At 37.3% G+C, this 19,854-nt stretch overlaps 1 protein-coding gene across 1 annotated transcript; it reads right to left on the bottom strand.

Annotated features, from left to right (window-relative positions):
• Nucleotides 1-15,425: 15,425 nt before the first annotated feature.
• On the bottom strand, nucleotides 15,426-16,871 carry LOC146734053 (uncharacterized). The gene has a single exon (XM_085508508.1). The coding sequence runs from the start codon at nucleotides 16,869-16,871 to the stop codon at nucleotides 15,426-15,428; it is 1,446 nt and encodes a 481-aa protein (XP_085364634.1).
• Nucleotides 16,872-19,854: the final 2,983 nt, after the last annotated feature.

The following is a 19,854-nucleotide window of genomic DNA, read 5'->3' as shown; positions in this document are numbered from 1 at the left end:
AGTTGTACTCACGGGGCAAACATGGCAAACCACATAACATGCGTTGGAAAAGAGTTTGCACAGAAACTGTTGACTGAAAAAGATCTTTTACCTTTTTGTTGGGATCTAGATAAACGAAAAGAAAGACTGGACCATGTATGGCAAAAAGCGAATTGGTGGATCGAAGACGAACCTGATCTCGCAGTACTATATAACTTACGTGGTTTCGTCGCGTACGTCAGAGATAACAACTTGGACAAAGCGAAAGAAGATTTTAACAAGGCTCTAACGATCGACTCTAACAATCTAATTTCTCTAGCCAGCTTAATATATATAAATGAACAATCAGAGTGCAAGAAAGCCGATATAGTTGAGCAGCTCGGTAAGCTATCGCATAATGACATCCAACGAGAGAAGAACCACGCCAAATATGAACAAGGCTTCTTTTATGGTCGGTTCGGTGGCACGCACTACCAAGACGCCGAACTGTTTCTCAAGCAAGCAATACAGTTTAAAAAAAAAACTATGTATTTGCGAGCGCTTGTCCTTGTTATGTCTCGGCGGATAAAACGAACTACATTACCAGGTCATTCAATTCCATATAAAAAGGCGCCTGCGTATTTTGACCAACTGTCAGACTACTTGCTGGATTTAATTGAGAACGACGGGAACAATGGATTACATTACTCGATTCTTGGCGAAGTATTAGGCTACTCTCACTCATATAAGAATTGTGAAGACTGGAGAAATCAGTTCTACGACCTACATCCTGACAAAACTGCAGAAAAGTGTTTTAACATGGCAATTGAGTTAGCGCCAGGGGACAGATACGTCCGTGAAAGGTTGGGTCACTACTACCAACACAGCGATAAAAAGGAAGAAGCTATTTCTATATATCGACGTGTTATTGCTAAGAATCCATCGAAAAGCTCATTCGCACATGCTCATCTCGGAAAGCTCAGCCTATCAATAAAAAAATTCGAAATTGAACCGAACCCACAAAGCGTCAACGAAGCAATTCACCATTTTAGGCGTGCGATTGAACTGAATCAAATGAACCACGATTCAAGGATATGGCTTGGAAGGTGCCATTGCATTATCAAAGAATATGATGAAGGGCTACAACACCTGAAGCGGGCAATAGAGCTTACTACTCATGAACATGACGACAAAGATGCCACTAATGCCCGATACTACTACTGCATTGCCCTGCTTGATATGGGCGATTGGAAGAAAGGATATCAAGAAATGGAGACGATTCTATCGCAACAAGACCAACTGAATGTTCCCATTGCTAAATGGTTTGATAACCACTTTGATAACATGATTTCAAGAGACCCAGACGACCCGCAACCCTATCTACACAAGGCCCAGTCACGAATGATAATAAATAACTACGAAGCGGCGGCATCACTATACTCCAAAGCTCTCCAGTTGTTTCCTACTAACGATGCATTGCGTAATGGACTCGAAAGCGCCAAGAGCAATTTGACAGAGGCCTAATAATAATTGGAAGTTGCTTGACGTCGAAGCCTGGCAATCTATTATACTGGACTTTCCCTTTTAATTTTGAGTGTATGACAAAGTCTATTGTAAATCTTGTATTTGTATTATCAGTACGTAGGACCAGCAACTATAGGAAATTGCAGATTATTTATTTGACACAGCTGTGAAAAGCATATTAAATATGCACATCACATCAGAATAATTCGGAAGTATCGCAAATTTATGACAATCAGAAAAGTTAATCTGGCCTCTTAGGTTACACTTCTGAACCCTTATTGTATTATATATTATGTGTTATATTAAACGAATTGGATACCGGCTAGATTTTATCAGTGCCAATGCACACAATCACATGGACGACCAATGACAAGCCATTTCAGTCTGTAAGTCACCACCTTCGCCAAATCATAAAAAAATAACTGACATTCATGGATGAATATATTAGTTCCAATTATGAAATAAGAAATTTCCAGGTATGGAAAATAAACTGGTTCATTTTTTAACGGGTTTGACGCTGTTTTTGAATTATTGAATATCATTTCAACTATAGTTCTTTACTAGGAAACTTGATGCAACATAATATTAGCAATTCCTTCAAGTTTCGACGATAAATCAGTTCACCCTCTTGCTTGATCACACAGTATAACGGTGGCTGAGGAGGGATTTCGCCCGAAATTCGCTATAACTGGTGACCACGAACCCATTCTCTACGTCTAATGCGGGTGGTAGATTTCTTTAAATAAATTAAAATAAATAAAAGGTTGTAGTCACATGATCAATTGTCAAAACTGAATAATTGTTCAGATAATTTCATTATAAAATGTAAAAGACCATTACAATGTAATGCTGTAATTATTCGAGCAATATTTATAAAATAAATGATTGAATGTATTTGTTCGTTTGTTTGTTGTTTTCTTTCGAAAAGACCGCGCTTTATAGATTGCCCTCTTTTGAGCACATCGTTCTACCCAAATTACATTTCGGTGGTCTTGTGACAATTACGCGTGTAATTTTCTGTACTATACGTTCACCTAAACAAGGGTCAGTATATTTAGCTATTTTTCTGGTATAAAATCAAAGAATTAATTCAGTGGTTAAATTTTATACACACTTCCTTCTGAAATATATGGTTATAATATATCGAGATTATTAAGTCATTGATGGTATCAAGAGAAGGACGTCATGGAAATTTTGATTTGAAAGATTTGTGGTAATAATGTAAATGTAATGTGGGGGGAATAATTACACGCCATGGGCGTGAGAGCGTCCTACATTAGAATGTTTTCAAAAAGCTCGCTGCCATGTTTTGTACGCGCTAGACGTACGTTTTCTAAAACTCAAAGTCTGTGCTAGACGCAAAACCAATACATCAGTTTGAGTCAAAACATGTCTCCACGGCAATGCTCGTAGTATAGCTCTGTGTACAGGTCTGTGAATGTGGAGGCGCTCCTATTCATCGGGACCTTATCTGCGCCCCAATACACAGCCCTGTGAACGACCATAGGCATTTTCAAAAACACTACACATGTCATACAAAATGTCTCATTTCTGGACGAATTCGTACCTCTTTGCACCAAAAGCAGCGTCGATCACCATAACATACTGTAATGAACACTCGGTTGTTGAATTGATGTACTGCAGGGGAGTTTTGGATGTTAAAACAGACTATTTATTGCCCAAAATGCGTATACACGGTACTTAAGTATATAAACAGAGACGCCATTTTGGTCACGCGAGATTGACCACGTGATAAAACTTTTTACTATGACGTCAGAGCTGAATGACGAAAACGTGTTTTCTATGAGGAAAATCAATATAAAACCAGAGGTACATTACTTGGGGTTTGCAACTACGGTGACATGATACCAAGATCCCGTTACAATCTCGCTCTCGCATAAGCGTTCCAACTCAGAAAAATGCGAATGCGCATGCCCGAGGTAACTAGGATACTGGGATGTCCAGGTGGATCAAAATAGCTGCCCACGATATGACGGATTACGAGAACTATATTTTCTGTACATTTTCGATGTATTACATTTTTCACTACGATAGTGGCAAGAAAAGTTTTATTTTTTCATTACAAACCTTGAACATTGATATATGTCATGTCAGAAGGTCGTAGCCTCAGTCTCGCTATCTACGAGAAGAGACTTGAATGGGATCTTAACATGATGTCACCATACAGTACTATGCGAGTTGCAAACCCCAAGTAATGCACCTCTGATAAAACTTGTATTACAAATAATTGTTGTGGTTTTTGACTAAAATGTTTAAATTTTCAGTTATTTTCAAGAAAAAATACTTTAATTTTAAAAAGTAATATATTATTTTGTTATCCATCATGCTTGGCAGAAAAAGTATACTAAATCTTAGTGATGGAGGTTATAGCTGCTACAGATGTGTCTCAAATATATACAGCTCAACACAACATCTGTGATCAAAGATAGGTGGAGACTGCTCAGCATGATGATGGGTTTTTAAAATTAAAAATAAATAAAAATAAATTAAATTTTAGTTATAATACATCATTTATTTATGTTAATTTTCAAAACAAATACACAATAAATGAATAATAAATTCATGAAATATTTATTGAACAGTTGTATTCATGTTTCTTTATAGTGTTCGTTGAACGGGATTCGATGAAAGTACATGCAGATTTCTTTTTCGCGGCTGTGACGTCAAGAAAAAGTTGTATCACGTGATCACCGTTAATCAATTAAGTCACGCATGATTCAAGATGGCTGCCACAGTTTGTTGACAAATGCGAGTTTGACGACAAAACGTGAATTTTTCCACTTTATAATTGTCAAGACATGCGTAAGGTACAAACCGAGTGTTCATTAAATGTTATTGAAACGATCGGTGCCATTTACTGATGGAGGATGGTTAAGTTTCTGAAAAAAAATGTAATTTTCCATGCCACGTCAGCTGGGGATGTGGGGTTTTAGAAAATCATAGTGACCGTTCACATGGCTGTGTTGGGGTGGCGTAAGAAGCCCAATGTAAATATCACCCCTACACAGCCATGTACGCAGGGCTATGTTTTTGTTTAATTTGCAGAACACCCATTTGTCCTAAGTGCTCCCACCGGGGTGAATTAAAAAAACAACATAAAAACATTCGGTACACCTGTCGGGGAACATTAAACATTCGGAATCATAATTGACAAATTAATCTGACAGTACTTTTTTATATTAAAGAAATACGACAGCTACCTCCATATCAATTATAAATTACTCGTACTACTTCTACATTATCGCGCCTCGCATAACATAGCAAATCGTCCAGCGGGACCCAGACATGTACCAGGCCACGTAAAAGCATTATGTCACCTAAAGCAATATAGACCCGCCCAGAGTAGACGCGACCACAAGTCGGCGCCAGCGAGATTCGAAAGCCAACTGTTTAGTCAAAACCCATGCAGTTAGCCAATTCGCTACTGAGTTTGCAAATTGGCTGCCCCAATACTTCTCAGACTTGCTTATAACAAAACCATGACATTTATAAAAGGCACAGTGCTGAGATTCACTTCGAGTATACCTGAAATATAATCTTACAATTGCATACGAGTCGTCAAAACCTACAGCTTGGTGACAGTTGGGAATTATACCAAGATTTAACAATGTTCTTTTAACACATGAAACGAATGTGCATAGGTCGAATTTTGTATGGTTTCAAGCAACCGTATATATTTTGACAATAATCCCCTCATTCACATTGTGCAAATACAAACAAGACATTAAACCTTCTTGACAGTAACATTTAAGTCTTGTAATAAAAATAATAATCATCTTTATTCTTATCGTATCTTCTATGAGACTTATTATTATAAAATACAATAAAGGTATAGCAATGAAAAAAAAGTTTAATGAAATTAAAACAGTATAAAACAAAGTTATTGATAAAATATAATAAATTAAAGTAAATGTTTTTATTTATTTTGAGGCAGCTGGTAGTACTTTTTTAAGTTGTTCTCTCGGATTTTAAAACAATCATGTATATGTATAAACCCGAATGAAAAATCACGGCGAATATTTCTAGCGAGTCACCCCTGTAAAAACGTCATTACTGTGGCCAATGACATTGAACTTTGCTCTTCCATAAAGCAGCAGTTTCCATCTTCAAATAATCAAAATACTCTTGATACCCTTGAGGAGCTTGTCTATTGTTTCACAACACTGTCCCAATGGTTTTTCCCAAGGTTGTTTTGTTTACTAGAAGGACGTGTCTTTTGGCAGCATTTCTTGTATTAATTTCCATTGCACAAAAAAAAAACTGTTACTGAAGCATAGAATATGCATACATTTTTCTTCTGGCCATTCACGCAAACTGCAAATCAAGTCTTTTACCGCATCCATAGTTGTTGACAGCGTGGATAGATGTATTGTGACGTATTTTGACCCCCGGATTCTGACCTTGCATTCTGGCTAGTTACTGCCATTTCATACCATTTAAATTTCCTTTCATTATTACATCCAGATTCCTCGATATTTATTATTTAAAACCAACCTTTATTTCACAGTCACTCTAGGTTTCACTTTTCTAAAATTATTTTACTGATCAAAGGAGCTGAGGGATGACACGTACAACAATTTGGGTCAATAGGTCAGGCACCATTCATTGGTTTGTAGAATTCGCTATTGTTATCGTCCACACATAGTCACGGGTTGTTCGCAATTGTGTTGGCTAATATATCATTATATATGACGTCGTCTATCTCAATGTACGGGGATTTCCAAATTCGTCAGCAACACACAACAGATATAATAAACAGCGGCGATGAATTGATCATAGTTATCCATGCATCAGCAATGGAACCATCTCTAGTGCATGGTCTGTCGCCTTTCTTTTGGAATCTGGATACTCGAGGATACGGGGTTTTCCAAATTCGTCAGCAACACACAACAGATGTATTAAGCAGCAGCGACGAACTGGTTCTCAAAAAACTACTTCACTGTAAAAGCCTAAAGCGTACAGTAGCACAATTGCTTACCAACCAGTACACTGACCATTGTTCCCATAATCTGATTAGTGTTTCTCTGCATACAGTACTTACTGCACCTAAACGTTGGTACATTGTTCTCAATATCTGCCACGCCGCTTCGATCCCTGTCAGTTACGGTTATTTTTACCCCGCAAAGGTTAAAGATCAAGCAGTTGTAAATATTTTGACGAACATTGTTATTTAATGTCACGAATTGTATAGTAAACAAAGACACACAGTGAATTGTCAAATTTTGCAACGTATAATATTAAATAAAAGTCGTATTCATTTCATTTCAGAATTTCAGGTTACACGTAAATTACCAAACATCACACCAGCAAACACAATCCCATTTGACTAAATTAATTACTATATCCAATGTGCTTATATCTGTAAAAATAACAAATATGGATTTAAACTACAGTTTGTATGCGCGGTGTTTTATGGTTTTGCATATAAAATCGCCATTAGTAAATGAGTCACATATGAAGAGAATAATAGCACTATCGTGCATTATTCCAAGAAACCATTAGTCGTCTGCTATTTTTACCTTTGGTATAGTATAAATGGTAACCAAAGAATTTAGTAGGACGTTACTCTGTATTCTGTACGGTGCGATCATGGAATCAACTCTTATGCTCTATTCGGTTTCAAACAGTGAAGTCCTCGACGAAAGCCTTACGCCTTTCTATTGGAATCTGGATACCAGAAAAGAGCGATTAGATCGTGTATGGCACACAACGAGTGAGTGGATCAAAGACGAACCCAATCTCGCCGTACTTTACAACTTACGTGGCTTCATTGCGTATGTCAGAGATACGGACATTGACACGGCAAATGAAGCCTTCAACGAAGCACTGACACTACACCCGAATAATTTAGTAGCTTTGACCAGCTTAGTCTATTTAAATGGGCGTTCTGAGTTAGACAAAATCGACATAGCTGAACGCCTCCGCAAGTTTTCACATGTCACGAAAGAGAAAATCCATACTCTGTACGAACGAGGTTTCATATATACTCGGTTCGGTGCTACATACTACAAAGATGCGGAACTGTTTCTCAGACAGGCTGTTTCTCAAGTAGACTGTGAGTACAATGTAACATATTTGAAAGAACTTGTACTTGTGATGTGTCGGCGGATTAAACGGAAAACCATACCAGGTCATTCAATTTCCAACGAAGAAGCACCTATCTATTTCCAGGAACTATCTGACCACCTGCTGTATCTAATTGATAACGATAAAAACAATGCATCTTATTACTCGATCCTTGGCGAAGTCTTAGGCTACTCTCACATATACACGAATTGTAAAGATTGGCGACAACGATTCTACAGATTACACCCCGATAAAACAGCAGATAAATGTCATACAATGGCTTGTCAAATATCTCCACAGGACAGGTATATCCGGGAGAGACTGGGTCATTATTATCAATGTAGTAGAAGAACGAATGACGCAATTCAGGTTTATCAACGTATCATTGACGACTATCCTTCCGAATGTGCCTTTGCCCATATTCACATCGGAAAACTCCTTTTACCAATTAAGAATCACAAAATTCAACCAATCGCAGACGAAATCAACCGTGCAGTACCTCATTTTAAACGTGCGATTGAACTAAATCCAGTGAACGCTGAGGCACTAGTTTGGCTTGGCAAATCGCTTATCCGGCTTCAGCAACACTCAGAAGGCGTGGAACTACTGGCAAAGGCAGTAGAGCTCCGAACACATGCACATGATGACCGGGACGCCGCTACTGCAAGATACGACTACAGTATTGCACTGATTGAGGCGGGTGACTTCAAGAATGGATACAACGAAATGGAGGTTGTTTTAAAAATGTGCGACAAGCTAAATGTCCACCTTGATAGATGGTTTGTCAGCTATTTCGACTGGGAATCAAGAATTAATCCAGTTGATGTGTTGCCACTTCTACACAAAGCCCAATTACTAATGATACTAAAGAAATACAAAGCCGCATCGGCGATATATAGGAGAGCTCTGCAAATTGAACCTGCTAACGAGGAGGCTGATTGTGGTTTGAAAAGAGCTATGCAATTCCTAGTTGAGATATGATACGTATGTCATTTGAGAAAATGATGAATTATATTTTTATTTTCTAGTTGACGACTATATATCTTCGTGTATATTCACAATTAAGAATTGAAATGGAATTATCCCTTGAAACATGGACAACTTTGTGTTCAACATATACCCGTCAGTTTTTCTGTTATTTATTTTCATCTTTGAGTGGTTGGTCTATGCACCATCCGTGTAAAAAAAAACAGCAATTCTGGGAACATGATAATAACTCAACAATTAATTGCATACAAGAGAAATTGTTGTCATAATTCGTAATTTTACAACCAAGTAAAATATTATCTGATATATCTTCCTCCCCCTTTTTTTTACACAAGTAAATAAATAAATAAAATTTTAGTAACATGAGTAAATTTCATATCTGTAAATGGAATATTCAGGAATGACCTGAGAACACAAAGTAATAGTTAATAAAAACAAACTACTGCGCATATCACGATAGAAGTTATGTAACATGTTCACTTAAAAACATGTCAAATGCTGAATGTTGACATTAACCTTACAACTGACACAACGATTAGTGTGAACATTTCACCTTTGGTCAGTGTTGGCGCTATTCGGGCGCAAATTAAATGTTTTGGTTTGGCTGTTTATCAGTTCACAAAGAAAATATGGTATAACATTTTTTGTTCAAACGCATCAATTACAGGAAGCGTTCTTTTTAAATTTCTCTCATTGGTGTAATATCTCTAAATCTATTATAGATTCAAAATAAGAATTCACATTCAAGAAATCAACGGTAAAACAAATCGCCTAGTCTACACAGCGCTCTCATACTGGATCAAGTCTTGTTTACAAATATTCCATTGTTCGCATGTATTATTTACTGGGTATTCGTATATGAAGAGCTGTTCAATTTCAACTAAACCTCATGAAATAGTACAGCATAATGAAATACGCTTGTATCTGTTCTTCATCAGGGAATGAAATTTCCCTTCAACTACTATCTGTAGAGTTGATGAATTATGGCGCAGAGACAAAACCAAATTGACCTATTGTAAAAATTAAAAAAAAATTCTTATCTGAAAACGATCAAGATACTACCGGTACACGAAACCTTCAGCAGCGACGCGACGAAGTTGCTGCCGACAAAAATATCATTGGGAATGTATTACACTTAGCTGCAACAAAGAACAAAAAAAGCTTCACAAAATGCCAAATCCCAGAGACAATCACAGAAAAATATATCTTGAACAAAAAATGCTCTTCGCTGAGCACCTTTTCTTATTTCATGAAATAAACAATAGTCTTCACACGCGATATATGTCACGTGGTGTTTATATCATGCAGTGCGTTGACTGTGGCACTTAAATCGATTGGAACATTTTTGACTATACAGAGCACACACTAGTCTTACATATACGTAAACAATACATGTATTATATGATTTTTTTTATTTATTCATTTGATCATTGAGTCAGCAATATATAATTCGCGACAGTCGTTGATATAGTTGTAATCGCGTATATCCAATGTATACATTATTCCCATAACCACGTTATCAGCGATATTGCAAATCTCAAATTCATTAACTTAATTAATATTTCAAATTATGTAATCAATATCTAAAAATAAGCTTAAATAAGCTTACTCCAATGAAAGATATTTTAACATTTTGCGTTCACTACTATAGCGATGTTGATCGCCGTTCATCGCGGGTAACGTATCGCGGATATGCATTCACTGTTCTTAGTTATACCATCACTAAGTACCTGTATTGGGATGATAGATTTAGTGCAGTGCAGTGCATGTCACGTTATCACATCATAGTCTGTCCTCGTTAACTGTGAATCTTTAGCAAGCATGTGTTTACTCTTCAGCGCAACTAAGGGACGACGTTGTATAAAACAAACTATGACTCTACGATCTGATAGAACAACATCTCACATTACTTCGCAGAATTCAGTAATATATCTACAGCGGTATGCAGAGCATTGAAATTGTTTTCAGTCAGTTGTATTCCGTAAATTGTAAGAGATAATTTGCATTTTATTATTAATACTACTGAATAGAATGTGTTAATGATATTATAGGTGAATCATAATGTCCATATTGACAAACAAATGTATGTATTGTTTTATTTTACACAAACAGGGTTTTGGTTTGGCTGTTTATTAATTCACACAGAAAATAGGATATGACATATTTTTCCAAACGCATCATTAGAGGAAGCGTTCTTTTTTAATTGCTCTTGTTGGCGTAAGATCGCCAACTCTATAAATATATTCAAAACAAAAATTCGCATTCAAGAGACCAACAGTAAAGCAAATCGCCTAGTCTACACAGCGCCCTCATACTGAATTGAGTTGTGTTTTCAAATATTCCAATGTATGCACCCATGTATTATTTACTGGGTATTCGTATATGAAAAGCTGTTAAATTTCAACTAAACCTCATGAAATAGTACAGCATAATGAAATATAACTTGCAAATTACTAATTTTCAAACACTTGTACCTGTGCTTTATCAGGAGATGAAATTTGAATTTATTTAAAGAAATCTACCACCCGAAATAGACGTAGTGAATGGGCTCGTGGTCACCAGGTATAGGTAGTTTCAGGCAAAATCCCCTTTGAGCCTCCGTTATATTGTGAACAATTGCAGTGAACTTGCACCCGATAATTGCCTTCTATTTCTGTACAGAGCGCCGGCGTGCAAAGTCATTCAATCGGCCAGAGTTGAGACAAGGCATATCATGGACGTGTCCCAAAAACGATGCGAGAATCCGATCTTATGCCATCAAACTCGCCCCAGAACAATGACAAAACTTGTCAAGCACACTGTCACAAAATATTGGTTATACCAAAGATGTATCCAGATCAGATGTTGGGACTGAGGTCGCCGCGCCGGTCACTGTACATGATACACCACCACGACCTGCCTTGTCTCTAACTTCGGTCGAACCAAGTACAGCTGAACGTCAAATATCCACAGTTTCAAGTAGAATGATGAGTCATATTATTTCACAACTGTACTTTCAATGGGCAAATTACAGTCCAGATTGTACAAACAACGGAATGAAAACGTGGAAAATCCATTGTTTTAATGATCCAAACTGTACACGACCCTGTATTACAAATTGCGTTAACGCAGTCAGAAAAATATCAAAAAGGTTTTCTTTTGTTATGCCAATTTTTGTGTTTACGATGCACTATTCTATAAGGTTACGTTTCTTTTCCACGCGGAATGAAAATTAGTTTGTATTCAATTTGAACTGTGAATTTTTCTGATCGTCAAAAATTTCCTTTACTCTGATGTGATATTTTTCCCTCAAGGGAATTTATTTTTTAACAGTTATAATGATCATGACAATGTTACCAACCTTCAAGCAAGATTCGGTTGAAAATACAAGTCATTTATCTCCGGGTGGGTACCGTGGGAACACAGTTGACTTCTGATTGTGCTCACGCACTTGAGATAGGGTCCGTTGAGAGAAAAGAATGGCCAACAAAGGCGTGAAGTGGAGTTGGTTATCACAACGCTTTATTCTAACAAAGCACAATGTACAATGTACAATGCTTATATAACAATAACACTATGAATATTAATGAGTAAACGTAAATGAGTGACATATAATTAACATAATAAGTAGGAGGTGTTGATGGGTGGAGCTTACATTTGCACACGGTTCCCGACACTGATTTCATGTGAGTGCGCACACAGTGACGACATTCGGTTGAACACCAGACAAGACACAGATCAAATATGTTTAAATTCAAATATATATTCAGCATAAGCAAATGAAAACACATCAAACAACGCTAAGGCAAATCACAACTTCAATATTAAGAAACCCCTAAACTCCCCTAAGACTTGGTCAGTCCCTGACTATACCAAATACACTACCATAACAGTTACACACACAGTATGGTCTACATTAAACAATATTGTCTCTCAACAACCAAAGGAATAATTATAACACATATAATTATCTGTCTTAACTATAAACACCTGTTTTACACAACAACAATATAATTACACAAGAGTCACTGTAACCTTAGTACATCATATGTCCCTGACTATCTAGTCAACATACAGCAACACAATCCTCTGCTGGATACTAAACTGAATGTCATGTCACTACGGTAGTACAATGTATACACAACAAGTACTGTACAATCGGTGATGTATCCACAGTTAGCTGGCATCGGTGTCATTGGGTGTATATGATAGAGGAAAGTTGTGCAACCAAATTTGCCAAGTTCGTAGTTTTTCGCCGATAACAAAATAACTGAGACAAAAACTCACTGTTTTTCAGCATTTTTGTAATAAAGACATTATTCCCTATCAATAATCCGCCAAAAACAGGAACATTTATACTAATTCTTGTGTTTTTCGAGGTTTTTCGGAAAACATGCGATTAGGCTGCGAAAGTAGAACATTCCGGAGGGGGTGAAACGGAAGAGCCACATTTAACATGTAAAAATAGAATGCGTATTTTGACCTCTATGTGGCCAACCAATGACCCGCGTCTATCGCCTGGCAAGGATTTAGTTACAGCACCTAGACAGTCTGTGGTTACAGCTTCATGTTCCAAGTAATCGCAAAAAAATTACATTACAATAGAAAATCATGAAAGACTCCCATGCAATTAATAGCAAGTGAAATCCTGGGATTGAAACATGAAGTCACTGATGTAGGCAATGAATAACTTCAAGTTGGCATAAAGACAAAGGTAGTTTATTTAATCAGTGCTGAACTAGTTGCTGAAATTATAATTGAGTTCGTTGTTATATAAATTGTTTATTTCAATTTCTCCTGAAGTCAAATAGAGTACACTGGTGAAAGGATATTTTGTAGGTGTAGTTTACATTGTGTATGGAGTGGTAGGATTGGGTGTCATAAAATTCATTCTTTTCTATCTCTTATGAAGTCACATAGAATTTCACTTAATGTATTTTCGCTGAAACGTTTTTAAGCATTACATGTGAATCTAATTTTTACTGTGCTGTGTCAAGTCTCAATAGAGGTTGAGTTTTTTTTTTAATACATTCACGCTAAATGTATCTCACCCTACATTTTTATGAGAAAAAAGCACGGACATAGCTCATTCTACTCAGCTTGAGTATGGGCATAAATATACTGTTTTTATGTCTATTTTCATTACACAGAAACTTGACCTGAAAGTTAGGGTAACTTTTCACCAGCAACGGCTTTTAACTGCGCTGTGATTTTTGTTGGCTTTGCTGATTGTATGTTACTGATTGAAAAAAAAACTTGGCCCAGATTTTTGAACACTTTCGCCCAAATTTATTACCTCCCACCAGTCTTGTAATAGCAGTGTTCAAATGATCATGCTTTTCATTTTGGCTAGTTGCGCACTGGTAAGAGATCACCAGCGCCGACATTGTTACATTGTATCAACGTAATCCCAACGCAACTTTGAACTTTGAATGAACTGTAAATGCTGCTTTCAATCTAGAAAATACTATCGCAAAACGGTTGGAAATAATACATATAACGGCAGAATATGTCCTAGCAATAAAATAAAGTGACTTCTAAAGACTGAATGTTATTTTGCGAACTCCGTACACGGTGCCCGGTTTTAGTTATAACTGACGTTAGCTTCACGTTCATGTCCTAGGATGGCAACAGCCGAAAACATATTGTTTTTTGAGCGGGACGTATCGCCAACCAACCTACCGGCTTGTTTTCATTGACAACCGAGCTATTTTTATTTTGTAAACAAATTTCTGTCTGCTATTTATATCCAGTTCAAATCGTCCAGCAACATTGTCAGCATATCACATCACATGGAATACTACGATTGAGAGAACTTGGTGTATGTTGACTGAGTTTTATAAACCCTCAGGCTGAAGGGCTCTTGGAAGATCCACCCGCAGTAAAATTAGCGATTGCCATGGAGGCGCAACCATTAACATCAAAGTACCAGGAGGTTTCTGCTGGAAACGTTGTGGCATTACCAAGTTCCAAATTAAGATTACCAACGCCAAATGAGCGACATTTTACCCGGTAATCAAGATTCATTCAGTCCACGGCTGGCAAGCAACATCACAAGTGATGTTGTAGTGTGCAGCTCAGCGACGACTGCTATCGACGAAAGTCATCCCGTCAGTGGAGTATCGCAGTTGCACGGTATGTTTGCCAATGTACAATTCTGTGGAGGAACTTTTAACTTCAACATAAATTTAAACTATGTATGACTGATTCGAAACGTTCCGTTGAGATCGGACAGCTCCCTATCGTACAAACCTGTCACCATTGTATTCAAACGAATCATGTGGTGTGCTGTTCCATTCTCCTTCAAACCCGGGATTCAATCAATAGGGGAGTTTCAGTAAAAAAAAAAACATCGCAAATCATGCAAATTCAACATTTTCAAACCAGTATACTAAAATAGAAATGCTCAGTGATGCAAAAGAAGGATATATATTACTTTTCAGTATACACATCTCTGTTGGAACTATCCCTCACATATTCTACTCCCAATTATTCCTGTTACATACTCCCATATGTGCATCCATTTTCCACCTTGGTATCACCCGCCCATGAAAACAAACTCTTAATACTAGTACAACGCTGAAGCTTTTGGTAGTAAGGTAGACCCCTCTAAGAACAATTGCGAATATGTGATTTCCAAATTGCATCATTCTTGCAAATAAACCTTACTTGTCTCAGTGTGTTTCGTTTCTGCCAAGGGTCGAGCCAACCACATAAATATGCATTTCACGGCTCTACAAAATAAATAATCTACAATTTCCTATAGTTGCTGGTCCTACGTACTGATGATACAAATACAAGATTTACAATACACTTTGTCATACACTAAAAAAAAGGGTACGTCCAGTATACTAAATTGTCAGGCTTCGATGTCAAGCAACTTCCAAGTATTAATATGGCTCTGTCAAATTGCTCATGGCGCTTTCAAGTCCACTACGCGATGCATCGTTAGTAGGAAACAACTTGAGAGCTTTGGAGTATATTGATGCCGCCGCTTCGTAGTTATTTATTATCATCCGGGACTGGGCCTTGTGTAGATAGGGTTGCGGGTCATCAGGGTCTTTTGAAATCATCTTATCAAAGTAGTTATCAAACCATTTAGCAAAGGGAACATTCAGTTGGCCTCGTTGCGATAGAAGCGTCTTCATTTCTTGATATCCTTTTTCCAAATCGCCATTATCAACCAGGGCAATACAGTAGTGGTATCGGTAGAGAGCAGCATCTTTGTCGTCATCTTTATGAGTAGTAAGCTCTATTGCCCGCTTCAGGTGTTGTAGCCCTTCATCATATTGTTTAATACTGCAAAGAGACCTGCCAAGCCATAACCTAGCACCGTTGTTCATTTGATTCAGTTCAATCGCACGCTTAAAATGGTGAATTGCTTCGTTGACGCTTTGTGTGTTCGGTTCAATTTCGAAATTTTTCATTGATAGGCTGAGCTTTCCGAGATGAGCATGTGCGAATGTGCTTTTCGATGGATACTCAGCAATAACACGTCGATATATAGCAACAGCTTCTTCCTTTTTACCGTTGTTTTGGTAGTAGCGACCCAACCTATCACAGACGTATCTGTCCCCTGGCGCTAACTCAATTGCCGTGATAAAACACTTTTCTGCAGTTTTGTCAGGATGTAGGTCGTAGAACTGATTTCTCCAGTCTTCACAATTCCTATATTTGTGAGAATAGCCTAATACTTCGCCAAGGATCGAATAATGAGATCCATTGTTCCCGTCCTTCTCAATTAAATACAGCAAGTAGTCTGACAGTTGGGCAAAATACGCAGGCGCATCTATATAGGAAATTGAATAACCTGGTAATGTTTGTCGTTGGATCCGCCGAGACATAACAAGGACAAGCTCTCGCAAATACATAGTGTTTTTTTCAAACCGTATTGCTTGCTCGAGAAATCGTTCGGCATCTTGGTAGTGCTTGCCACCAAACCGAACATAAAAGAAGCCTCGTTCATATTTAGCGTGGAACCTATCTCGTTCGATGTCATTACGCGATAGCTTACCGAGCTGCTTTGCTATATCGGCTTTCTTGCACTCTGATTGTTCATTTATATATATTAAGCTGGCTAGCGAAATTAGATTGTTAGAGTCGATCGTTAGAGCCTTGTTAAAATCTTCTTTCGCTTTGTCCAAGTTGTTATCTCTAACGTACGAGACGAAACCACGTAAGTTATATAGTACTGCGAGATCAGGTTCGTCTTCGATCCACCAATTCGCATTTCGCCATACACGGTCCAGTCTTTCTTTTCGTGTATCCAGATCCCAACAAAAAGGTAAAAAATCTTTTTCAGTCAACAGTTTCTGTGCAAACTCCATGTTTGCCATGTTTGCCCCGTGAGTACAACTGCTAACAATTCAGTTATTCTGTTCTATATTTATATACAGTTTACGTCATGGAAATTCCCATGAGTCGTCGATAACATCAAAAGAGTGACACTGTGTTTGCTTCGGAGAATTATTCGAACTGAAAGGTATTTCACCGAAACGATGACTATGTGATAATCACCCTCAAGCAACAATAGCGGGTTAGCTGGAAATGCATACTTTTGTATAAGATTTATTATTGGTTATTGAATCAAACCTACTATATTAAACAATAGATTGATTTGATATTAATACCTGGTATTGACTCATAACAATGAACTTCACGAGCACACTTAGCATACCTAATATAATAATGTTAATAAATACAATAATTATATCACTGCATTATGAGAAAAAATTGTGTGCATGGCATGGAAACTGAAACAACGGTGACTTGACTCATACACACCAATGAACTATGAACTTTACGAGCAAGAGTCATCTAATAACAATAGGACATTAAAACTTCATGACTGAATACTAACGTGTTGTCATATAATAGTTTCCAACGAAGATGCCCCCCGTCTAGGTCTTACATATATACCGGTTGCCTGAGGTGGCAGATGTATATGACAAGTTATATTATACACCGATGTAGCCCTCGATCCACGTCGATGATGAGGAGGTTACAAAAACTGAAATTTGTATCGATGAACATATAGTACAGAAATCTACATGCGTGATTGTCATAGGACAACCGAAATGTAATTTGCGAAATAAAGATGTGCTCAAAGATGGCAATCTTTAAAGCGTGCACTTTTTCAAAAAGAAATACAGAAACAAACGAACAATTACATTCAATCATTTATTTTACAAATATTGCTCAATTAATTACAAGCATTACATTGTATTGGTCTTGTACATTTTAAAAAGAAATTATCAACTGTGTGGTCAAGCGAGAGGGTAATCTGATTTATCGTCGAAACTTGAAGAAGGAAACCACGTAAATTATAGAAAACTGCGAGATTAGGTTCGTCTTCAATCCACTCATTAATTGCCTGCCACACACGGTCCAACCGTTTTTGTCGAGTATCTAGATTTCAAAAGAAAGGCGACAGGCTTTTTAGGTGAAGTAGTTTTTTTAGAACAAGTTTCCTACGCTGTCACGCACTAGAGATGGCTCCAATGCTGATACATGGATAACAATGATCAGTTCATCGCCGCTGTTTAATATGTGTGTTGTGTGTTGCTGACGAATTTGGAAAACCCAGTACATTGTGATAACAATATATTACCCGACACAATTGCGAATTGGACAATAACAATAGGGAATTCTACGAACCAATGAATGGTGCCAGATCTAATCTCATTGTGTCATTATTTCTTTGGATGTACGACATTGTATTGTTTGATTGAATGGTCTTAAATTACATTTGACATGTAAGTGAAAGTCAATACAAATGGCCGTCACTCGCACGAAAAAACAGGGGTATTTTACGTTCAGTAAATATGGTGGCGTGATACCCATTGACTCGTCTGCGGGTTACTACATGAATATTCGTGTCTAACTATGGTTATCATAATATTATCACTTAATTAAGTATAAATTGCTGTGTTGCTGTATTTCTTTAATATAAAAAAGTACTGTCAGATTAATTTGTCAATTAAGGTAGCGAGATAGTTTATTGGCAAGAAATATGCCGACCTACAAATTGAAAAAAGTGCATGCGTGAAACCACCAAACCTATATATATATTTCGGTAGACCATGGTTTAAAGTTTTAATTAATATTTTTTTTTTCAATATTGTTTAATGGTCACATGACCTCCAAGATTAATACGACTGGTAAATTTGTAACATGAATACAATTGAAAACTGCGGCTCCACTATGATGCCATGCCAGTGACCCCGAAAGTCATGTCATTGTGGAAAGGAGGTCATGAAATTCTATCCCGTATTTCTATTTTTTCCTTTTGTTTTATTTATTTTTTTGAGCAAGCGATTTATTCTCCAACATTTTGCGATTGTATAGTTATGCAGTCCGTTTTTGCGCAACAACAGTGAACAAGTCATTGAAAATGACACTGTCCCCGTTAAATTTTTAAAAGTTTTCTTTGTGCTCGTCATATTAAAGCGGAGGGGTTGTCGCGAGCCTGTCCTTGAAATTTGAGTTCCAAGTGGCTTATACAACAGATTGTGTTCCTTGTAGTAGTAATATGGCCAAAAATAAAAACAGCCGTTATTCGGCCATCTTTGATCTGATTATGAAACACACTGATATGTATGATGTATGTGCCAAATATGAATGAAAATGGTACATAAATTGTGGAAATATAACAGTAAGGCCAAAAAGTCAGATGGCTGTCAATCGGCCATCCTTGACCAGATTTTGAAACAAATTGCCATGGACATGCATCCTAACATGTATAAAGTACATGTATGTGCCAAATTTGAATGAAAACTGACAGAGCACGTCCAAGATACCGCATAAAAAAACAAAATAACAAAATGCCTGCCAGTCGACCATCTTTGATCCAATTGCAGAATAAATCGTCATGGACATGTATCCTAACATGTATAAACTATGTACCAAGTTTGAATGACAACTGACAAAGCATTTTCAAAATACAACAATTTCAAAAAACAAGATGGCTGCCAGTCGGCCATTTTGAATCGAATCGCTAAACCACTGCATGTGCATATGTCTCACATAAAGTACTAGGCACATGCAAAGAATGAACGGAATTGGTCCAAGGGATTCTGAGATATGACTCCGGACGAACGCACGGACGCACGGACGGAGACCGAATTATAAGTCTGCGAACGGGGACTAAAAAGTGCCTCATAATTCAGTCAAAATTAAAATACGGAAATGAAGCTTACGTCTTATAGAATCCATGCGTCGAAACCACAACTCAGTGGCAATGGCCGGAACGATGTCATTTTCGATCGTTCACGTGGATGTGCTCCGAAAACAAACACTGAGAAAACGAGACAATTGTGA

Source organism: Saccoglossus kowalevskii, chromosome 15, assembly GCF_978046115.1.
Source record: "Saccoglossus kowalevskii chromosome 15, keSacKowa6.1, whole genome shotgun sequence".
NCBI lineage: Eukaryota > Metazoa > Hemichordata > Enteropneusta > Harrimaniidae > Saccoglossus > Saccoglossus kowalevskii.
The sequence above is the reverse complement of the archived record's forward strand: the minus strand, read 5'-3'. Positions and strand labels throughout refer to the sequence as shown.

Coding starts and splice junctions, on each gene's coding strand:
- LOC146734053 (XM_085508508.1), bottom strand. CDS start 16,871: ATGGCAAACATGGAGTTTGCACAGAAACTGTTGACTGAAAAAGATTTT.